General features: G+C 59.7%; 1 protein-coding gene across 1 annotated transcript in view; it reads right to left on the bottom strand.

The window, feature by feature from the left end:
• The window catches only part of ZFPM1 (zinc finger protein, FOG family member 1), a 42837-nt gene extending 25612 nt beyond the window's left edge, over positions 1 to 17225 (bottom strand). The window contains exons 1-2 of the mRNA XM_081106985.1: positions 17103 to 17225; positions 14610 to 14735 (exon numbers count right to left, since the gene is read on the bottom strand). Coding sequence (XP_080963111.1) covers positions 14610 to 14735; positions 17103 to 17217 — 241 coding nt within the window. The 5' untranslated portion in view covers positions 17218 to 17225. The remainder of the gene's footprint in view (positions 1 to 14609; positions 14736 to 17102) is intronic.
• Between the last annotated feature and the right edge of the window lie 3956 nt (positions 17226 to 21181).

Raw genomic sequence — 21181 nt, 5'->3', positions numbered from 1 at the left:
ATGTGCCCAGGCCACACCCCCAGTACTGAGGCTCTGTCCCAGGCTCTCCCAGGACCCCAGCCCCATGGCAGCTGGCACGGCCAAGATGGAGGGAATAATCTGACGTGTGGCTGCAGAGGGAGGCAATGGTGACGGCAGTGAGGAAGCTTTGGAAGCAAAGCCACCTGGAGCCTCAGTAGATCAGTGGCTCATGGCCCAGATGAGGGTTTCCACCCTGCCTCTGGCCTGGGCATCCCCACAGAGTCCCTCAGAGGGCCTGGACCACCACAGGAAGGCCAGGGTCTGGGAGGTGGTGCCAGAGGAGCCGGGGACTGTGAGCTGAGGACGTGAATATAAACAGAGGCCCCATCCCCCCAAAACAACAACAACAAAAATGGGGGCCTGCTGCCATCATTTAAAAATAAGAGCACATACAGTCTGGGACCTCTGGCCTCGTGGGGGAGATAGGATGCCCTGGCAGAGCCAGGAGCCATTTGAGCTCAAGGCCGGCTGCTGCCCCTCAGACAGTGACCGGCTCCCCTGAGATGATGCCTCAACCCCTGCCCTTACCCCTATTCTGGCCACAGACCACAGGGCCACACTTCCCTCAGATCATTTCTGTGCTATTTAGCGCTACTGAGTGCCCAGCACTGGAGATGTGGATGGGACTGTGCCCAAGACCAATGCCCACTTCACTGACAGAGAACATCCTGGGAACCGCCCAACTCCCCCGCACAGGCCTCCTGGGTGTCCCCCACCTGGTCCCACCAGCGCCTGGGGAAGTCTCCGGCTTCTCTGCCCACCGTGGCCCCTGCTGGCCTTTGGGCATGGTTATGGGTGCCCAGCCTCCGCTAGCACCCGGCCACCCTAGTGCTCAGGCTAGTACAGTGTGCAGAGCCCGAGTCCTCCCTGGAGGGGGTTTCCCTCTCATCCCAGGTCAGAGCTTTTCAAAGGGCTTCAAGCCAGAACCTTCCTTCTTAAGCAGTTTCCCACAGATCCTATGCTCACAGTAGCTGGTTGCAGGGGCAAGATGGACCCTGAGGCCTCAACTTGACCTTCTCCTGGGGGGACACACCTGCCAGGAGGACCACGGCATTCTGCCCAGGCCACTGCACCTGCCCGAGACTCTCTTTCCACTGGACCTGGGCTGAATGCCCGCCCACTGGGCAAAGCGCCTTCTCTAGAATAGCCCTCTCTTGAACCGCCCTCTCCTGTCAAGCTCTGCACAGCGGCTGGACAAGGTGAGGTAGGTTGAGACCAGGCAGAGCGGCAGGTGACGTTACTGGGAACTCACGGCAGAGGGGGCTGGCAGGACGACACTGGCCGGCTCCAATGTGGGCCAGTGGGTGCAGGCACAGTGACTGGGGGAAGGGGGTGCTCCAGGGCCTCGGTGCCCAATTACCTTGTGCATGAGCAGGGGCGATGCCCTAAGTCAGTGGTCGGCAAACTCATTAGTCAACAGAGCCAAATATCAACAGTACAACGATTGAAACTTCTTTTGAGAGCCAAATTTTTTAAACTTAAACTATATAGGTAGGTACACTGTTATTAACTTAATTAGGGTGCTCCTAAGGCTTAGGAAGAGCCACACTCAAGGGGCCAAAGAGCCGCATGTGGCTCGCGAGCCGCAGTTTGCCGACCACGGCCCTAGGCCACCAATCCCAGCACTGCGGAGTTGACCCTTATATTTTATTAACTCTGTCTCTCCACTAGAATGCTAGCCCCTTGGGCTGGGGTTGCCAACAGCTATGTCCTGATGGCCCCAATACTGCTGGGGACCTAGGGAGCGTCCGTGTCTAGAGGACAGTGGAAGGAGGCGGAACCGGAGCTGGACCTTCCAGTCTAATCAGCAAGCATAGGCCTGGGAGATGGGGCAGCTGGTCCTGCTGAGCATGAGGGGGGCCCCGTGCTGGCCTGTCCTCTGCTTCTGTTCTCACCTCTCAGCATTTCACCGCCTGACCCTGGGGAGGGCCTAGCTCTGGGCTTCCTCCAGGGGTGGCTCTCAGGCTGCCCACCCACTGAGAGGTGGTGGGGCAAGGAGGGGGACTGCTGAGACGGAGTCCACCATGGAGCAGCCTGCTGGCCAGCCAGGTGAGGGACATGCAGGGAGGGCAGCCTCAGGTGCTGGAGCCCCTGGCCCTGCCCCCACCCTGCCGCCAGCTGGTGCCTGTGAACGTCTCTCCCTATCACTGGAACATCACTGGGGAGTATTGATTTTTTGATATAGAACAACAGCCCATCTTTATCGGGCTGAACCCTGGCCCCGGCTAATGGTGGAGCTGGGACCGCCTGGGAACAGTCAGAGAGCAGGGTGGGGCCCCGTCGCTCACCTGGGACCTGTAGGGGCCCTTCACCACTATCAGGCCCAGAGACCTATCCTGGTGAGGGGGTGGCCCTAGGGAAAGGGGTGTCTGTGGGGCCGGGATTTGGCAAGGCCTTGGCTGTCATCTTGACTGGGCTGCAGGGGGGCCACACTCAGTCCCAGAAGTGCCCTTTCCAAGGCCCTGCCGGCAGCTCAGAGTCTTGGGGGAGGGTGTGGTGGGTGACTGCCCAGAGATCTGGCTCCTTGGGGTGGGATGTGTCTCAGATACTCTGCCCGCTCCAGGCACAGCCAAGAGGACCAGCTTGACTGGCAGGAGCAGCCATGGGGTAGGCAGTAGGCCTGAGACTCCTTAGGGGCCGTGTGCTGGACCCAGGACGCTCCCTGCCTCGCTGAGTTTTCCTTTCTGCTCCCCACTTTGGATGGAGCCTCCCCTCAGCCCCATGGAGCCTAAGAACCACAGCTTCCTGGGTGCCTCCAAGCTCCAGGACTCATGGCCTCTCCCGCCTCCTTAAAAAGCTAACCGTCGTGGTCCCTGGGCCTCAATCTTCTCACCTGCGAAGTGGGCAGCGGAAGCCCCTCCAGCCCCTGGCCCTGGTACTTGGTCTTTGGAGACGCTGTGGCCTGAGCAGTGGGGTCGGGGTCCCTGGCTTTCCGGGCCCTGCCTCGTCCTGCAGGCAGGCTGGAAGCAGGATGTGTGATAAGGTAAAGAAAATACCTCCTGTGCAAATAGCTTATCTGGCCCCTATCAGCCTGGGCGTCCTGGCCCCTGGCCCCTGTTTTTCCAGAGGCCGACACCACAGAGAGGGCCCTTCCTTCTTTTGAGCCTCCGGCTCACTGCCTCTCAGCCCCCAGCCTGGCCAGTCCATTCTGCTCCCTGAGCTAGGTTGGGACATGGTCCTCACAGGACCCCCTGTCTCTTCTGTAAATGTGTAGGGGGTGGGGGTGGGTGTGAGGGTGAGTGAGGGTCTGGGCAGAGGCTGGTGGTCACAAGGGTGAAGGGAAGGCCGGCTGCCACTGCTGAGCCCCTCGCCTTGTCTTGCTGGGGGTGGGGGTGGGGCAGCAGTGGGCACGGAGGCAACACACTGGAGAATATCATGACATGACCACTGCCTATGTAGGGTGAGCCCTGCAGGGACTACAAAGACCCTTCCAGAAAAGGCAGCAGTCCCTGAGCACCAAGCACCTCCCATCTGCTCTGCCCACAAAGGAGGTGGTTACACATGGGGAGGGAGGCTGAGGTCTACAGGGAGGGCTCTGGCTTGCCCACACCCCACGGCTCTAACTGGGGCACTGGCCCCCTGGCCCAGGGTCCCCTAGGAACACCCCAGCACGAGGCCGAGTCCCGGGAATTGTTAAAGCCCCATCTTGTGAAAGCTGTGGTGTTTACTGCGCTATGTAAAACCAGCAGACACCTGCTTTCCTGGTACTGATCAACCCAGTCCTCAAACTTCCCCCTCTCCCCCCGAGTGCCACAGGGGCTGGTATTATCCCCTGTATAGACCAGGAGACTGGGGATCAGAGAGGACCTGGCCACAGTGAGGCAGGTGACTGAGTTCACACCCAGGCCCCAGACCCTGTCCAATGCTATGTCCTTCTTCATGCCCTTGGGGTGGAGTGGGGGGTGGGGAGGGAGAACAATGACTAGCACAAGGCAGGGCTGGGGAAGAGAGGCAAGGAGGTTTGGAGTACAGAGAGCCTTGCCCTGTACACAGCAGGCACCCCAGACACAGCTGAGCCTCTGCTCAGGAACTCTTGGGGCTCCCCACTGGGCCCATCCAGCTGAGCCCATAGCCAGGCTCCACCAGGGTTCCCTGTCTGGGGGCACAGTGCTTGCTCTCACCTCCACTCCTTGCTCCTGCCAAGATGATTGCGTGTGCCTTCTGAGACCCAGCAAGGACGTGGGGTGGGACAGGTGGAATTTCGGCAGGACCAGGAAAGGTCAGGGACCGGGGAAGGGGATGGGTGCTGTTGGGACTGCCCCATGTCGGCCCCAGATCTGCTTGTTGTCCTACCCTTGGCCTTCAGCACTGGGCACGTCTGACCCACTGTGTGCATGTAGGGAAGTGCACACACTGGCCAAGCAATGGGGATGTCTGTGCAGGATTTGCTTCTTTTAGAATAATTTCTCCCCCTTCTTGTAGAAATTCTGCAGGCCAGCAACAAACAAACAAATAAATAAATAAATAAAATAGGCGGCTCGCTATCTTCAACATGGTGTGATGGCTATCCTCGCCACCCTATGCCTGTCCACGCTGAGATTATTTTTCTGGGATAAATTCCTAGAAGCTGAACTGCTGAGTCAAGGCAAGACCATCACAGCACCGTGCAGGATCCAGCCTGGGCACCCGGCTGTGTGAGTGCTTTTTTGGGAAGGGGGCAGGGCTCCCGAGTCGGCTGCACCCAGCAGCTCCAGCGGCACAGGGAGTCTCGGTGACAGACAGGATCACGGAGGCTCAGGGAAGCTGCAGGAACAGCCCGGAGGCCAAGGGGCACTGGGACAGCCCAGGTGGGTGTCTGGGCAAAGCCCTTCCCAGGGCCCACTGCCGAGGGCGCTCAGGGGTCCTGTGAGGGATGGGGCTGAGGATGGTGGGATGCAGGAGTCTGTCTGGGGGGGCAAAGGCGGGTTCTGATGGGGAGGGGGGAGAGGCTGAGGCAGGCAGAGCCCCCTCCCCACCTCAACACATAATAAGCCCCGCAGATAGCATCGCGCCTCATTTCAGGCCCTGCTCGGCCCTTTCGGGCAGGATATGACCAGCCCTCGAGCCGATGGCGGCCCCTTTGTCCCATCTCCCGGGATTGATCTTATCAGCTACGTCCACCGCTGCCGTAATGGAAAAACACAGCGAGGAAATCAAAAGTTACGCGCAGAGATAGAGGAGTAATAAATAAATAAATAAGGAGCCCCGCTCATCTGGCAGGGGGAGGGGCTCTCTGAGAACAAAGTGTTAAATCACATGGGGGAGGGCAAGTGGGCGGGCTGGCAGGCCTGTAGGGCCAGTGGGGGCCTGGTTCCCATCCTGGGTCTGAGAGAGACACTGCAGCTTGTCCAGCCTCAGTTTCCGTCTGTCAAGTGGGTGTGGTCAAAGAGCCCACTCCTGGGACTGAGGAAGATCCCATGACAAATGGTGCCTGGCCCGAGGGCAGTGCTGCCTATGCCTGACAGCAGGTTGCCTCTGTCTCTCTCCTGGGCAATGAGAGCCAGCTGTACAGGGGAGGGAACTGCCTACCGGTGACCCTGACTCGCCCCGCTGAGGCTACATGACTCCAGGGAGAGCCCAACACCATGCCCTGGGGACCACAGCCCCGGGACTGCACAGCCCTGGGCATGCTTAGAGAGAGCCACCAAGCTGCACGTGCTGCCTTCCTGCTGCCCGGCCCTGCCCGGGCCTATCCCAACCCTCCTGGCATCTCCAGACAGCCTGAACATCCTGTCCTCCCCGCAGAGGAGCAGCTGGAGTAGGGACCCAAAGGCCCCCAGCGAGACAGGTGACAGTTGGAAGCCAGGTCTGCCCTGGTGCCTTGTGGGAGTCATGCCCCAAGGGGTAATGGGACAGTAACATTACTGGTGACAGGGACAGTGCTAGTGACAGTGAGAGTACCTACATGAGTACCAGTGTTAGTGACAGCAATAGTGCTAGCAACAGCAGCAGTCACCATGACAGTACTAGTCCCAACAACAGTGACAGCGCTAGGAAGAGTGGCAGTGTGAGCACGGGTGCCAGGAGGAGGGACCGTGCCAGCACTAGCATTGGCACTGACAAAGGAACAGCAACAGTCGTGCCAGGAATGGCCATCCCTGCCGTCCCTCGGGGTCCTCTGCGTGCATCTGGGGCCATTTGACCAGGAGGCTCAGAGAAGTGAGCACCATGGCCAGGCTGTGCTGGTCTGATTTTGGGCCCTGGAGGAGGGCAGGGAGGGAAACTTCTGGAAGAGGTAGCCAAGGCTCCAGAGGCTCCCCGGGGGTGGGGGCGGTGGGGGGGGGGGTGGGGGCAGGCGGACCTGCACTATAGTGATGCTTGGGAGGGGCAGGCCAGGCAAAGGCTGATGCTTAGACACACAGCTAACCGGCTGGGTGGGCTGGCTGAGGCAGGAAGCCGGAGGGAGGGCGGAGGAGGAAGCCGGGCTTGATTAGCACCCGCGGCCGAGATAGGCTGCCCTGGCCACAGATAGGCGCTCCCGGAAGGCCGGTGAGGTCAGCGGGCAGCATGGGCAGGCAGCCAGGCCTGGGCCCCCCCAGACGCCGGGACAGCCCAGGACCTGGGCCATAGCTACCCTCTTCACTGAGTCCCTTGCTGCTCACTCACCCTCCACCCACACAGTGTCCACACCCTCTGAGGAGGGGCCCTGGGAGCCCCTGAGAACCAGCTGGAGCTGGGTCAGGAGAGGGTGGGCTGGGGCCTCTCTCTGGGAGGTGGACTTCAGGCTCAGCTCTCAATCGTCCAGTCCTGGCACTGGGGCAGCCGCCTAACCTCTCTGGGCTTCAATTTCCACCTCTGAGGAAGTCCGGCATCTGACACCAAATTTTAGTCTCAGCCTTTTCATGGGTCTTCCATGTTCACCCTGAACCCCCACAGTCCTTTCCCCACATGGCAACCAGCCCAGCCATCAGCCCTTGCCCCCTCCTGCTCTGTCCTTGTCTCCCCTGCAGGTCCCCCTGCATGCAGGATCTCTGCACGCTGTGCTCTGTGGGGCAGTTTCCCTGGGACCCACTGAGCTCTCTGTGCAAACTTCTGAGCCCGCCCCAGCCCCTAACCACCCTCTATTCCTGTCCGCATTCCCTGCTTAGCCTGCACCCCTCGATGACTGCTCTCCGTGCTACTGGCTGCGGCTCTTAGAGGGCAGTGGCTGGTCTGTTTTGTTCATGCTACACCCCCAGCGTCTACAACAGGGGCTTACACACAGTACGCACTCAATAAATAAAAGTACCAGCGAGTGAGCGAATGGGGATAAGCTCCTATGGAAGAGTTGGATGGGAGTCTTACCAAAGAGCTGCCCACTGGTAGCCTGCCCCTCCCAGATGTTCTGACCACCCCCCAAATCTGTGACCCTAAGGCCCGGGTGCCTTTGTTGCAGGCAGAGGTTGGAGTCAGGACGGGCCAAGGAGCAGCTGCCTGGCAGGGCTGATGTGGGTGCCAGGTGATCAGCTCCTCTGCATGAGGAACTGCTGAACACAGCGAGGGGGCTACCCAGGGCTGAGGGGGGTCAACAGCCTGGGCACAGGGGGAGCCATGGCCATCTCTGTGCCTCAGCACCCCAGTTAGGGGCCATGGGCTCATAGTCCCACCTCAGCCCTGTCCTGGGGGTTCCGCCCACAGGGCCTTGCTCAGAGAGGTGGGCAGTTCTGAGCTTTGGTGGTGGACGCAGGCTAAGGGTTCAGGCCCTACCCTGGCTTGGGGACCGATGCTCTGGGGAGGGGTCATGGAAAGAGCTTGGGGTCTGGGGTGGTGGGCAGCCTAGGTATCCATCAGTCAGCCAGTCACCCTCAGCGTGTGTTGGCCAAAGCCTGTGACCTCTGAACTCCGTTTCCAAGACAACCATTACAGATAGGGCCCCCATGCTCTGAGCTTGCGTCCTCACCCCTGCACTCACTCCAGACCCAGCCGAGAGCACTCCTGCCTCAGGGCTCCTGCCTGCACTGTGCTCTCCACCTGGTACACTGTACCCCGACAGCAGCTGGTTCCCCTCACTCCTCTGGTCTTTGCTCAAACATGGGCTCAGCAACACCTGCTCTGGCTACCCAATTCAGAATGGCTCCCCTTCTTTCTTTTATTAATTGCTCCCCCTAGAACACATGACATTTTTACTTCCTTATTATTTAGCCTCTGTCTCCCTGTCAGCTCCCTGGGCACCTGGACTCTGTCGGCACAGAGTGCACAAGTGTTTGTTGAGTGAATAAACTACCGCCTTCCCTTCCCTTGCCCACTCCTAGGCTGAGATCCCATGCTGTTCCTGTTTGATGGACTCTGCTGGCACCTGCAGCGTGTCTGGCCCCCGAAGGTGCTCAGGAAACACCTGGGAAGAAAGGATGACCGACTGTGGGGACACACAGACTGCTCCCCAGGATTTCGCTCCATTTCCCTGAGTCTCAATTTGCTCAGCTATGAAGTGGGAGGTCGGGGCGACGTAGAGCCCACTAGGTGATCCTAGGGAACATGTGCCGCTGGGGCACCTGGTGTGCACCCCCTTCCCTGGGATATCCAGAAAGACCCAGCTGCTGGATCTGGTCTCTGGTGCTGACTCCAGCTTGACCCCTGACATCAGCCATCATCCCCCTCCACGCCCCTCCCCTATCTGTTAATCTAAGACAAATAGGCCTATCAGGCTGCAATGCCAGGCCCGGTGATAAAGCAAAATAGCTGAAATGATTTTTCCCACCCACACATGCCGAGCTGGCGGGAGGGGACTTGTGGCCGGGCAGTATCGGCCCATCTCCTGGGCTGTCCATCAGGACAGGCCGTCCTGCCTCAGCCGCCTGCCCGCCCACTGCCCGATAACAAACCTTGAGGTTTGCATAGAAACTCCAGGCAACAAGATTAGTCAGCCGAGCGCGGCCCAGATAGTCGGCCCTACGCCCTCGCTCACCCTCCAGGGTGAGGTTTCCCAGCTCCCAGCAGGCCCCCTGGGTCCCTGCGGGTGGGGGAACCAGGCTCCAAACCCCCCTCCCCCCCAGCAGGAAATGGCTGACAGATGCCTCCTCCAGCCCCTCACAGCAGCGGCTTCCCAACCTATTCTCCATACGGCAGCTGAACAAACGCCCCACTTAAAACCCTGCAGCCCCCCATTTTATAGCCAAGAAAATGGAGGCGTCTCCCCATAGTCCATGGCATTGAGCCATACATGCCCCATCCTACCTCTCCCCACCCCCACTCCAGCCTCTAATGCCTGAGCCACACCCACACTTCAAACCTCAGGACCCCTGCATGCTAGCTCCTCCCTTGAACACTCCAGCCCAGCCCAGGGGGTTCATTAGCCCCACTCCAATTTGTCCTTTCGGCCTTGGCCTGGGGTTAGGGCTCTGACCACCTGGCTGTTCCCTCTGCCGACCTGCAGTGTTGTGGGAACATGGCCAGCCTACGCGTCACTCCCTCCAGGGCTGGGGATGGAGCTGGGGACAAAGAAGGTGACACTGGTGTTTGGGCCATTGGATTTATTTTTTAAACAGTGGTCACCAGGAAAGACCTCCAGGTCCTGAGAATTGATGGGTAAAGGTGACCTCACTCCTGGGGCCCTGATCACACAGCCAGGGATGGAGGGGTGGAGGCAGGGCACTGAAATGAAGCCTAGAGATACCTTCTAGAAAACAGGCACAGCCTCTCAGATGCCAGCTCCCTGCCCACTGTGAGCTGGATGACCTTGGCATGCCACTGCGTCTTGCCAAGCCTCAGTTTCCCTAACTGTAACGTGGTTCTCACCAGGTCCTGAGCTCACACGCGGCCACGCTGTACTCCACATTCCTTCTCTTGGCCTGTGTGGGTCCTCGTCCCCCCTCCAAGCCCCTCTCTCTTGAAACTGGGCTGCCCCAGACAGGGGTTTTGAGGCCCAGGAAAGTCCATCTCAGTCTCAGCTCTAGGGAACCCCAGCCCACTCCCCCACCACACGCCCTGGCTTTTGGGGGAGCAGAACCAACTCACCCCTGGAGTCAGAGGTGACAGACCATGGCCCTTGTGGGGACTGTTTGCTCCACGGGTGTCTCAGCTGCTGCCCAGTCTGGGGCCCAGGGCAGGTTGCTGCTCAGTGTCAATGAGTGAAAGGTGGTGGCAGGTGGTCCCCAGCTCTGCGCCCCCGTCCCTTCCTGCTCCAGCTCAACCTCGTCCTACCCAGTGCCAGCCTGTGCCCTCGTGATAAAGCCAGGCTGTGGTCCAGCAATCAGTCTTGCACAGGAGGCTGCCCACTGCCCACAGGCCTCTCGCCTTGTATCCTGGTCCCCACCCTTCCAAGGCTTTGCCCAATTGGCTTTATTGGTAAACAGTGGTCACCAGGAAAGAACTCCAGGCCCTGAGACCTTATGGGGGAAAGGGACCTGCTCCTAGGGCCCTGATCACACAGGCTGGGTGCCCTGACCACCAAAGGTGCCCCTGGCCACCGCCTTCCTTCCTGCACCTGTGAAGCCCAGGCTGTCCTCATGGTCACTTGATGTTCCCGGGCTGGTGGGGAGCCCTAGGGGCCTCCTGGGTTCCCCTCCTGCTCCCCAGTGAGTACAGCACCCACGGTGATCAGCGCTGCGCTCAGCATCCAGGGCATCTGGTCACACTGCCTCCAAACAGGCGGCCGGAGAGCTAGACAGAGACTGTGCTCTTTGGAGTCCCCTCTGTGCTGGGCAGAGGGTGGGAGGGGAGGCAGGGTGGGAGGTCAGAGGAGTGAAGCTTTCTCTGGCCACCCCAGGGGGGCAAGTCACCCTCCCTCTGCTGGCCGAGGGGCTACTTGGTGGGACGGGATCTTAAGGGACTACCAAAGGGAGGGGACCCAAACACTGCAGCTGCTCCCTTCATCAGTCTCCTCGTGATCTGCCAGGCAGGCCAAGGCCATGCTGACTGCCATTAGTCAGAAGCCTGGACAGAACCATGAGGTGGGTGTCAGGCCCAGGACCCCCACACAGATGGGACCCTCAGGACTCTCAGTCCTAATGGGGGTGCTTGTCTGTCTGACCTGCTTTTTCCCGATGTTAAGTGGAGAGGTGGAGGGGAAAGAGGGTAGTGGGAGGTGTGGGCACAGGACACAGAGAGGGAGTGGGACATGGGGTGGGTGGAGCCATCCCCTGAGGAGCAGAGAACACTGGTCCAGCAAAGCAAAGGCAGTGGCAGCTGCCCTTCCGGACAGGATTTGGGGATTATAGATTATAGCTCGTAGCCATTTGCATATCAGAATTTTAAACAGTCAGCCCCTCTAGCAAACAAGGTCATTTCAAAGATAAAACTCCTGAGCTCTCCCGCTTCCTGTTGCCTGCCCCCTTCCCTTTGAGCTGGGATGAAGGCTCAGCTCCCACCCCAACCTCCTCTCCTTTGGGGCCTGACCCTACCCACCTGGTCACTCCCCATTCCTCCTGCCCTCCTCAGGCCCCGGGGCCTCCTTGCTGGGCTTCGATGCTACCTCTGAGCCTCTGCATGGGCTGTGTCCTCGCCTGGCACCCTCCCCTCCCACGCTCTCAGCCCCCCTCCCCTGTCGAGCCCTTTAGGGTCACACACTCCCCAGGCTGCTCATTCCCCCCACACAGTTCAAGCTGGTGCTGCTTGAGCCCGTGAGGTGAACCTCTCTGGCACAGCTAGCATTCCTCCAGCATTCACTCAGCGCACCTCGGCCCTGGCCCTCACGCACCCCTGGGGGCTCGGAGGAGGAGGTGACATCCTAGAGACCACGCTGCGATGTCACTGCAGAGCTGGGCCTCAAACCCAGCCTGGGCCCGGGCTCTGACCGACAGCAGATCTGGCTCTGGTGCAGTGGGGGCGTCTTGGGTGAGGGGTGGGCAAGGGCATCTGTGGGGCCAAGACGAACCCCACCCACAGGGGAGGGAAAGGGGCTTCTCCCGGCTCCACGGGTGCACAGCTGGGCCGGCCCCAGGAGTGGGGTTCGGGTTGGGCCAGACCGTGGCTCCTCCCTGTAGAACTGCCTGTTCTCCCAGTCCCAGAGGAGCCCAGGCGGCCGGGGCAACATGGCGGCCCTCAGCGTGAAGCCGAGGCGAGGGGCTCACCGCACCAGGCAGGGCGCTCTCCTCACAGCTCCCTCAGGGGCGGCGCGCTCCTCAGCTCTGTCGGACACATGGGGAAATGGAGGCCCAGAGGACAGGCGGCCGGCATGCGTGTGCATGCTCCCTGAAGCTGTGCTCACAGCAGTGTGGACCCAGGCCGGGCAGGCTGACGGGCCTGTGCTCCTGCTCGCAGGACCGCTGAGCGGCCCACGTGAAGCAGAAACACCTGGGAACCGAGCCACCAGCAGCCGACAGTTCGGACCTTCAGAAAATGAAAACAAACACCCTCAACGGCTCCCCAGGCTGGCTTTGGCGCTCTGGACTCACCGGGTCTCAGCCCGTGGAGAGGAAGCGAGGGTAATGGGGCCTGGAGACGACGGGGTGGGAGAGTAGGATGGTCACCAGCAGGCCCCGGGACCCGCACGCCAGTGCTTACAGAGCCCTCGCTCATCCAGGACCTCACTGTATATGCAGCGTGTGTGGAGGGCCTCCTGGGAGGAGAGGCCTCCCTCTCCCAGCGCCATGTGGGTGCCTCCTGGAGGTTCTGTAGGCCGTCTGCTTGGGCCCTGACCCCTGGAGGCAGGGCAGCTGCGCTGCACCCACTGTGCAGCTGCAGAGAGGGACAATGAGGCCCGGCCTCTCTCTTGGGCCGCTGCCACCTGGGTCCTGCCCAGCAGATGGCAGCCCGAAAGGTGAGAGAGGGCAGCCAGAACGGGCTGCGGCATGTATGCTGAACTCTGGGTCCTGTGAGGTGACCAGCTCCCACCCTCATGCAGGCCAGATGGGAAACTGAGGCTCGGGCCCAGGCACTGGCCCAAGGCCAGGCAGTGTATGGTGCACTGTGGTCCAAGCTGCCACCCCCATCCCAGAGAGGATAGATGGATGGTGCCCCCAAGCCTGCCTCAGGGACTGCTGGTGAGGATGGGGGCTGTATTTTCCCTCACACATGGGGTTTGGAGATTACCTGCAGGCCAGGGTTAAAAAAAACAGGGAGAGAGAGAGAGAGACAGGGAGAGAGAGATGCTCACACATGACAGGCAGAGGGGCTCAGAGGGACAGAGAACAAGAGAGAGGGCCTTAAACTTGCAAAGAGTGCCAGGACTTGCAGATGAAGGTGCCCAGGCACTGGCTGCACCATACCCTGCAAGCGGTCAGTGCTGGGCAGTGCCCTCGGGGACACCAACCCAGCTGGGCCCCGATGAAGCCCTGCCGCCCCATTGCTGGCACGGGTGGCCCCTGTGAGATAAGAGCCCACTGGGCCTCTCTGGCTTCCCTGGGCGGGCGATAAGTGTGGCCTGCTTGGGGTCTGATAGGGGGCAGCCACCGCGGCGGTTGGCCAGCGGCCACTTATCAGCCCATCGCTGCCCATTTCATATCTGTGGGAGCTGATAGGGCCCCCAAGGATGCAGATAGTGTAGGAAGGTCCTGGGTGTACCCCGGCCCTGGCCGGGGGTCAGGTTCTGATCTCTAGGGGCTTATGCTTCTATGTGAAATGGATGATGACATTACCCTGCAGGGTGGACAGCACCGCCTGGGTGATCACTCAAGCTGGAGCTCACAAACCCATAGCTGACTCTGGAGCCAGGTGGTGGGTCCCAACCCAGCGACAATCCCGTTGGTCACTCGGTGCCCCTCTGCTCCGGCGAAGACTTCCCTGACCCCCCCCCCCCCCATCAAGGTGAGGCCCTCACCATGTACCTTCTTCCCACTGGTAGGTCATGAACCTCACTTGTATTAGTACGCCTGTGTGTGTGCACACTCACAGATTCTGGCACATAACAGGTGTTCAATAAATGCTTGCTGCATCGCGCATGTGCCTGGCATGAGTATAGTCTCCCATCCTTCCAGTCACCAGGGAACCACGCCCTGCCTCCTCCTCCCCAGCTCCCACTAACAGCCCTCCATGGCAAGTGGTACCTGCGCCTGGAGATGCAGCCCTACCAAGTCCTCCCACACATCACCCCGTGTCCCTGAACCAAAGAACCATGGAGACAACCGACATTCTTCCTTCTCTTCACGAATGAGTGGAACTGGGGGGGCCAGAAAGAACACATTTGGTGGGACCTCCAAGGTCAGAATTTCAGCTGCAAATTGGAGGGCGTGTGATTGGTGGTCCAAAACCACCCTCAAAGACATTCCCTGTGGTCCCGGACCAGGCAGTTTGCAGCTACCTCCCATCTCCCGGGTGTCCGCAGCCACCTTGGGGCAGGGTGGGGGCGGGCTACCCTGCACAGGCCTGAGCACCTGTACAGCTCTAAATCCCAGCCCAGGTGGAAGGCACCCCCCCCCCCCCCCCCCGCTGTTGCTGCCTCTTGGGATGTCTTTCCCTGCCTCATCGCCTGCTCCTCCTTCCCCTCCGAGGAACCCACTTTGGCCTGCCACACCAGGCCTGGGACTCAGCTCTGAGCATCGGCACAGCTCCATGCTGACCTCCAGTGATACCACTGGCCCCACAGGCAGGCTGGACTTTGAACAGGCCTGGGCCCAGTGGGTTGCCACCAACCTCTCCAGCCAGCAGGCCAGGCCTGTCCCACGTGAGCCGCCAGAGCGCTCAGCTCCAGGACTCCCAGACGGCTGGGCCTGGGGCCATCCAAAGCTGCTGGACACGACCGCAGGCGTGGTTACCTGGCCCGATCCAAGAGCTGCTGGCCTCCTCCTCCAGACTCGTCTCTGGCTCCTGCCCCTCTGTCTCCTTGGAGCCTTCAGGGGATGTGGGGTGCGGTGTTGGTGGTGGGGGTGGGGGATTAGCTTCTGCAGAGAGGAAAACACCGTCAGGCCCCACCAAGCTCTGGGCACCAAGTTGCCTGACCTCTTGACCCACCCTTGGTGGCCAGGAAGGACACCAAGGCCCAGGTAAGCATGTGCCTAAGGTCACCCACCCCTAGACTTGTTCTAATTGGGGAGGATCAGGCATCTCAATTTTCCCCCTTGGCCTTTAAAACCCCTCATTCCCTTCATTAATTGTAGCAATAATAATTGCTATTCCAGCTGCTGTTAATAATTAGAGTGCAGGATGCCCTACTGGGCACGCCCAGGCCAGGGGCACACATGTGGGCTCCGCCTTCCCAGTCTCCTCCACGGGCAGCTGGGGGCCTCTCCAGCAGGCCCTGCACCCAATTCCAGCCCAAAGGGCATATTTGCCTTCCCTGCTGGCCTGATAACCACCTCAGCCCCCAATCGATGAGCTCCCATAAAAGCCCCCCCTTGGTGACGTCACGCGCCCAGCAGGTTATTAATACCCGAGATAAGGGCCATGATTAACATCAAATAAATCAATCACACAGTATAAAAGTCCTATTATTTTTGGCTATAAATCAACGTGGCTGGCATTTGAGCTCCAGCCACTGAGAGGGAGCCGGGCTGGGCCCGCCCGAGAGGCAGATATTGCTCCTGCCGCCTTATCTCGCCCATCACCGAGTTATCACCACGGCCTGTGCCAGGTGCAACCCCGGCTGTTTTTTCCAGCTCCTTCCCCACCCCGCCCCGTGCAGCCCCAGCTCCCAGATCAGATAAGGGGCCCAGCACCCTAGGAAAGCCACCGGGTCAAAGTCCATAAGTAACCAGCCACTTGCCCTTTGGCAGAGGCCTCCCCATTAGTGCACAGCAGCTAATAGCAATCTGATGGCGACAAGGGGCCCCTCACACACTCCCTCCGCCCCATCGGCCACCCCAAGGGGTTCACGCCCAGTTACAGATTCAGAAACTGAGGTTCAGGAAGGACAGGCTGGGGACCAGTGGGAGGGAAGGCTGGTGTTCCATCAGGCAATGTGAGATGATGATGATGGTGGCAGAGATAACAATAATGAACCAGAACTGGCACCAGAGGCCAGGCTCCTGATCCCTCCACATGGCCGCGCAGTTCCCAGTGAGCTGAGAATGATGGGAGCCCCAGCCCTGGGTTCAAGTCCCGCTGGCCCCGCCTCCTCTCACTGCATAGCCCTGGTGACTCCAATGGGCCTGCTACTGGGGAAAGGGATACAGGGGCCAGCAGGTCTCAGAGGACCAGGCTTGCTGGGCTCCTGAGTTTGTGGTGACCCCGATGCTCTGAGACGGGAAATGCTGGGGTTGGAAGGGTCCACAGTGAGAAGGAACCTCCCAGCCAGAGACAAAGGTCTGTCTGGGATATCTGCCCGCCTCCTGCCCCTCCTCAGCTTCTTGCCACCCCCTCCTCCCCTGCAGAGCTCTCCTGCTGTCTACTCCACATCTCATTTCAATGTTGCCTTCTCCCCAGCCCCCATCTCTCCTTCACTCCAGTCATGCCCACCCACTTACCACCCTCCCAAATGGGCCAGTCTGTGGCTGTTTCCTCCATCAGAAGATGGCCTGGGGGTACCTCAGCCTGGGTGTGCATTCGTGGTATGAAATGGGAATGGGAGTAAAATCACCCCCACGGCCATGGTGGAGGACCCAAGGAGGCAGAGGAGAGGGAGCTGGGGCTCCGAGCAGATGGCCCAGGCAGAGCCCCGCCCCCTCGTCCTCCCACTACTAGCCTTCCAGTCTGTTTCTTCTAGAAAATAGGACGGGTGTTGACCTCCCCCAGCACCTCTGCTCAGTGAGGCTCCTCCTCCTAGGGGTCTCGGGGTTGTCTGGGGGTACAGCTATCCTGAGCCGGCCTCCTGGTGTCAGGTTAATTCACCCCTGGGTGGAGGGCTGCCTCTTCTTCCAAAACTTGTTCTCAGCTTGAGAAATGCGTCCCACCCTCTACTGGGGAAACTGCCACCAGGAGGTCCCAAGAAGAGATTCCGGTGCCTGGGGTGGGGTGGAGAGCAGGTGGGGAGACCGGGGGAATAAATGTGAATCCAGACTTGGGGGTCAGATCCCTGATCAGGTGTGTAGGCTGTGCAACCCTGGGCAACTCAGTAACCTCTCTGGGCCTCATTCCCTCACCTATGAAATAGGTTACCCCCAGTTCCCTCCAGCCGTGGGATCAAGCCCTTGGCTGGGAGCCACCCTGGCTTCTCCTCGCCCCATCAGGCACGGTTAGCCCACAGATACACCAAGTTCAATGATACTTCACAGGGGGACTGGCTCTCATGAAGTCACAGGCCAGAATGTGAAAAGGTGTGGGGTGGCTCAGAGTGCCAGACCCCAGCCTGCCATACCCATTGCCCGACTCACCTGGACTGGAAGGGCTCAGGGGCTTGGGCTCCTCCTTAGCCTCGGGCTCAGGTGCTGCAGCCTCCGGCTCTGGGAGGCCGATGTCTGCGGCCTGAGCCTCCTCTCCAGCCTCCATGTCTCCGAGGGAACCTGCAGACACAGCCCAAGGGAAATCGTGAGGCTCTGCTCCCTCATGGTTTGCCCTGGCCACTCCATGGAGTCAGAGGCCATGAGGGGGCAGCCATCAGTGTGACTTGATGTGTGAGCCTTACCCACATCAGCCCAACCCCTGCACCTAGGGGTCACTGGCCTTCCTGTTACACCTCACCTACCCTACAGCCTCTACTGGCCCCGTGAACTGCTCTTGTCAGGACGATTGTCCCGGACTCCCCACTCTGCTCCAAACCATGATAGCAACTATGGGGTGTCTTGTGGTTTGGGGAGCTCTTGGAGGCTGCCTGATTGCCGTGGCCTTTCCTCATCCCACAGGTACGCTCTTGAGGGATTTGCAGAGCCCCACTGTGCGCCCACAGCTCCTGTGGGTAAACATCTCCTGGGCCTGGCATAGCTGTTCCCTCTGACCCAGACCCCTCCTCTGGGAAGCAGCCCACACCCAGGTTCCAGGTCTGGGAGCTTCTTGAGGGTGGGCCCCAGCACCCAGCACACAGGTCTCTGAGAAGCCGATTCCAGGAATAAATAGCTGATGGGCACAGGTGAACACACGGGTGTCTACAGTCACCCTCTGGAGGCTAGAGTGCCACAGGCCTAGGGCCCCCTAATTCCAATCCCCACCCTTCCCAGCGGCTCTTACAAGGGAGCCCCACAGAGCCCACATTACAGGTGAGAAGGCAGATGGGAGTCCAGGTGACCTGACCCCAGCCCAACCCTGGGAGGGTGTCAAAGCCGGACCCGCTAGTGCCCCTGAGTGCAGGTCAGGTTGGCAACCTCTGCTCCGGGGCCAGACAGATGGTGCCGTACAGTGGGCAGAGAGAACAGTGGTGAACAGGTGCCCCTCCTCCTCCTGCTCATCAGATTGCCTAAGCCCCTTCTATCCCTGTCTCAGCCTGGGCCCAGGACAGGTATCGGCGTGGGGCTGCCTCTGCCCCAAGTACAGCAGGTCCTTAAGTAACATGGATGAGATACTGTAGGAACCTAACTGCGGCTATATCACCTAGCCTTGGGCAAATTTGGTTCGTTACACCTCCAGTAGCTTAGAGTCACAGAACCTCCAAATGACATGAAGTGAGGACTTACTGTACCTCCCCAAGCTCTTCCTCTGCAGCCACCTGTCCTGCCCCACCCACCAGTCACCAGGGAGATGACACTCACCATCCAGGTGTGGTGTGGGGGAGGATCCTGACTCCAGCCCCAGCCGTGGAATGGGGGGCAGGGAACGGGGGCTTTTGGGCCCAGCCATTGAGCCTGAAGCATCCAGACCCTCTTGCTGCCAAGGAAAATGAGCAAGAAGAAAAGAGCAAGAAGCTGTGGCAGCATCTGCAAATTCACATGTCAGAGGTTCCTGATGGAGAAGAATGGGGCTTGTTTTGACAGGAATGGAAAGCACTAGAAGGGGACCTGAGCGGGGAAGAATGGAGTGGCCACTTCTCAGGGGCCACCGAGCTCCGGTCCCCAGAGACAGGCAAGCGGCAGTAGAGGGAGACTTGCTTGGGATTCACACCCCAGTGGCTGGGGGTTCCTGACCTTGTGTATGTCATGACCCGTCTGGGAATCCAATGAAATCCAGTGCGTTCTCCCCATAAGAACAGAGAGGGACTAAAATTTGTCCAGCTTTAGGGGCTTCTCACCGAATCACTGGTGTCCTCCTTGGTGCCCTTTCTCTCCAGATTTGCCAGGGTTTCCCAGGGGGTGAAAGAAGGTGGGTGGTTAGCTGATGGAGGGAGGCGGGGCCTGCTGATGCTTCAGATGCCTGCCCATCCAGTCACACTGTGCAACCAGCCAGCGCCCCCCACGGCCACAGGAACTGGCTCAAGGCAGCAGGACGGGGAGACCCATGAGGCTATGAGATAGAATGTGGTGGCCGAGTTCCCAGGCTTACCTTCAAATCCTAGCAATTTACATGGACAGGGAGGTGCAAAGCTGGTTTTCTCTTTGCATTTCAGGGCCCCTGTCTGACCACAGGTGGGCGATGGCCCGCTACAGTCGTGGAAACTTTGTTCCTGGGGGGGCAGGTGCCTTTCCTCATGTCCATGGACATCAGAGGGCAGACACTTCTAGAAAGCAGAAGTGCCGGGACCTCTGGATTCTGCGGGGACTTCCAGGCCGGCAGGGGAGATAGTCAAACAATAGACAGGCCCCAAACCGCGACAACAGAAAATTATAAATGTGCTGTGAGGGAGGGAGTCAAATGAGAAAGACAGATGCTACCAGCAGATCTCAGGGGTTGATGTTGGCGTGAGGCTGACAGCTGAGGGCAAAGGAAGCGGCTTGTGCAAAGGCCCGGAATCCGGACAGGCCTCGATATGATATGGGAAGGAGGAGTGGGGAGTCGAGGCTAAGAGGAGAGTAGGGCCGACCTCCTCTCAGCCTAGAGACAGGGGTGGGGGTGGGGGGCTGAGGGGAGGTAGATCCTAACCCTGAGGCACACAGAGGGTCCACACAGGCAGGCACGGCACTGGCACGGCCATTTCCCTGCTGTAGCCCTCTGGCCTTAGCTCTAGCCTCCCCAGGACACCTCAGAGCTATAATTACTCAGACCACACAGAACCAGCCTCAGGCTAAGCCTCTGTGCCCTCGCCAATGCGCCCACACAAGCAGGCTCTGTGTTGGGCTGGGCACACCCCAGACCGGTCGGACTTGTGCCCCTGGGACAGGTGGGAGGCCTGACCCGCAGTAACCTCCCTCGCACGCACCTTGGTAGGGAAGCACTGGATGCAGTGGAGGCCAGCCTCTATCCCTCTCCCATGGAGTCGGCCCTGAGTGGGCACTGCCCATCACCGTGGTCAGCACACAGTCCTGAGGTCAGCCCATTTGCTGGCCCTTTTCTAGAAGCCCTAGTGCCTTCTGTAGCTCATTCAGAGCTGGAGGGGTTGCCTCAGAGCTGTGGCCCCTCCTGATGAATGGGCCATGGGATTTCAAGGTCTCAGTTGCCTGTTCTGGAGAATGGGTAAGAAGCTACCTGCTTTCAGAGAGTGCAGGGACCAGAGCATTGGGGTGGGGCTGACACTCCCTTCCTCGTTCCTGTCAGGCCCCAGGATGTCCCCTACTCTTGGTGCCTCACCCAGGTGGGCCTCAGCCACCCAGGGAGGCCCGGAGCTCCTGTTGGGTCCATTTACAGGGAGAACAAAGGCATCCGCTCTGCATCCGCTCTGCACAAAGGCGTGACAATGAGCGTGAAGAAAGAGGCAATTTATTCTAATGCTGCTAATTCAGTTCCAGCACAATTAACACAGCTCTGATAATGCAGGAGACAACTGCCAACCAGCAAATCACTACAAGCCCACAACCAGGATGCAGCAGGCGAATCCCGCCCCACACTCGCCTGTGCGCACAGAGAGCGTGCCACATTGTCCCTGCTTAAGCCCATGACACCTGTTTCCACCTGGGGCGCGGGAGGAAGGTTTCTCAGCTGGCAAGGGTGACTGTTGAGATGCTATGCTTCCCTGGGTGTCCTGGGCTAGGACAGAGCCTGCCTGGCCCCTGTGGGACCCTCTGCCCAGAGACCCTAACAGCTGAGCCAGGCAGCAAGGTGTGACCTCAAACAAGGAACTCTAGCTTTCTGTGCTCAGTAATCACGCAGCTCCCACCTTACAGGATGAAGTGTGGTGACACCTGTATTTGAACTTAGCTCAGGGCTGGCACACAGTACATATGCCCCAGACATCAACTGTCATCATCATTAGCTACTACCACCTACCTCCCAGCAGGGCCTAGGAAATGGTGCGGGGGGGGGGGGGGGGGGAGGGAGGCATGCGCTATGATTAAGCACTACCCTGTGCTCAGCATTTTGTAAATGTCCTTTGTGCCCCTCCAACCCCCTTTAGCCAGGGGTATAGCGATGATGGGGACTGTGTATGGGGGAAGAAGGGACATTTCTACCATACTGGGAGCAGGGTGGGAGAGGACAGCGGGAGGGTGACAGG

This window comes from Myotis nattereri, assembly GCF_964212035.1.
Source record: "Myotis nattereri genome assembly, chromosome: 15".
Lineage (NCBI taxonomy): Eukaryota > Metazoa > Chordata > Mammalia > Chiroptera > Vespertilionidae > Myotis > Myotis nattereri.
Note: the sequence above shows the minus strand (reverse complement) of the source record. Positions and strands in the feature narration are given on the sequence as shown.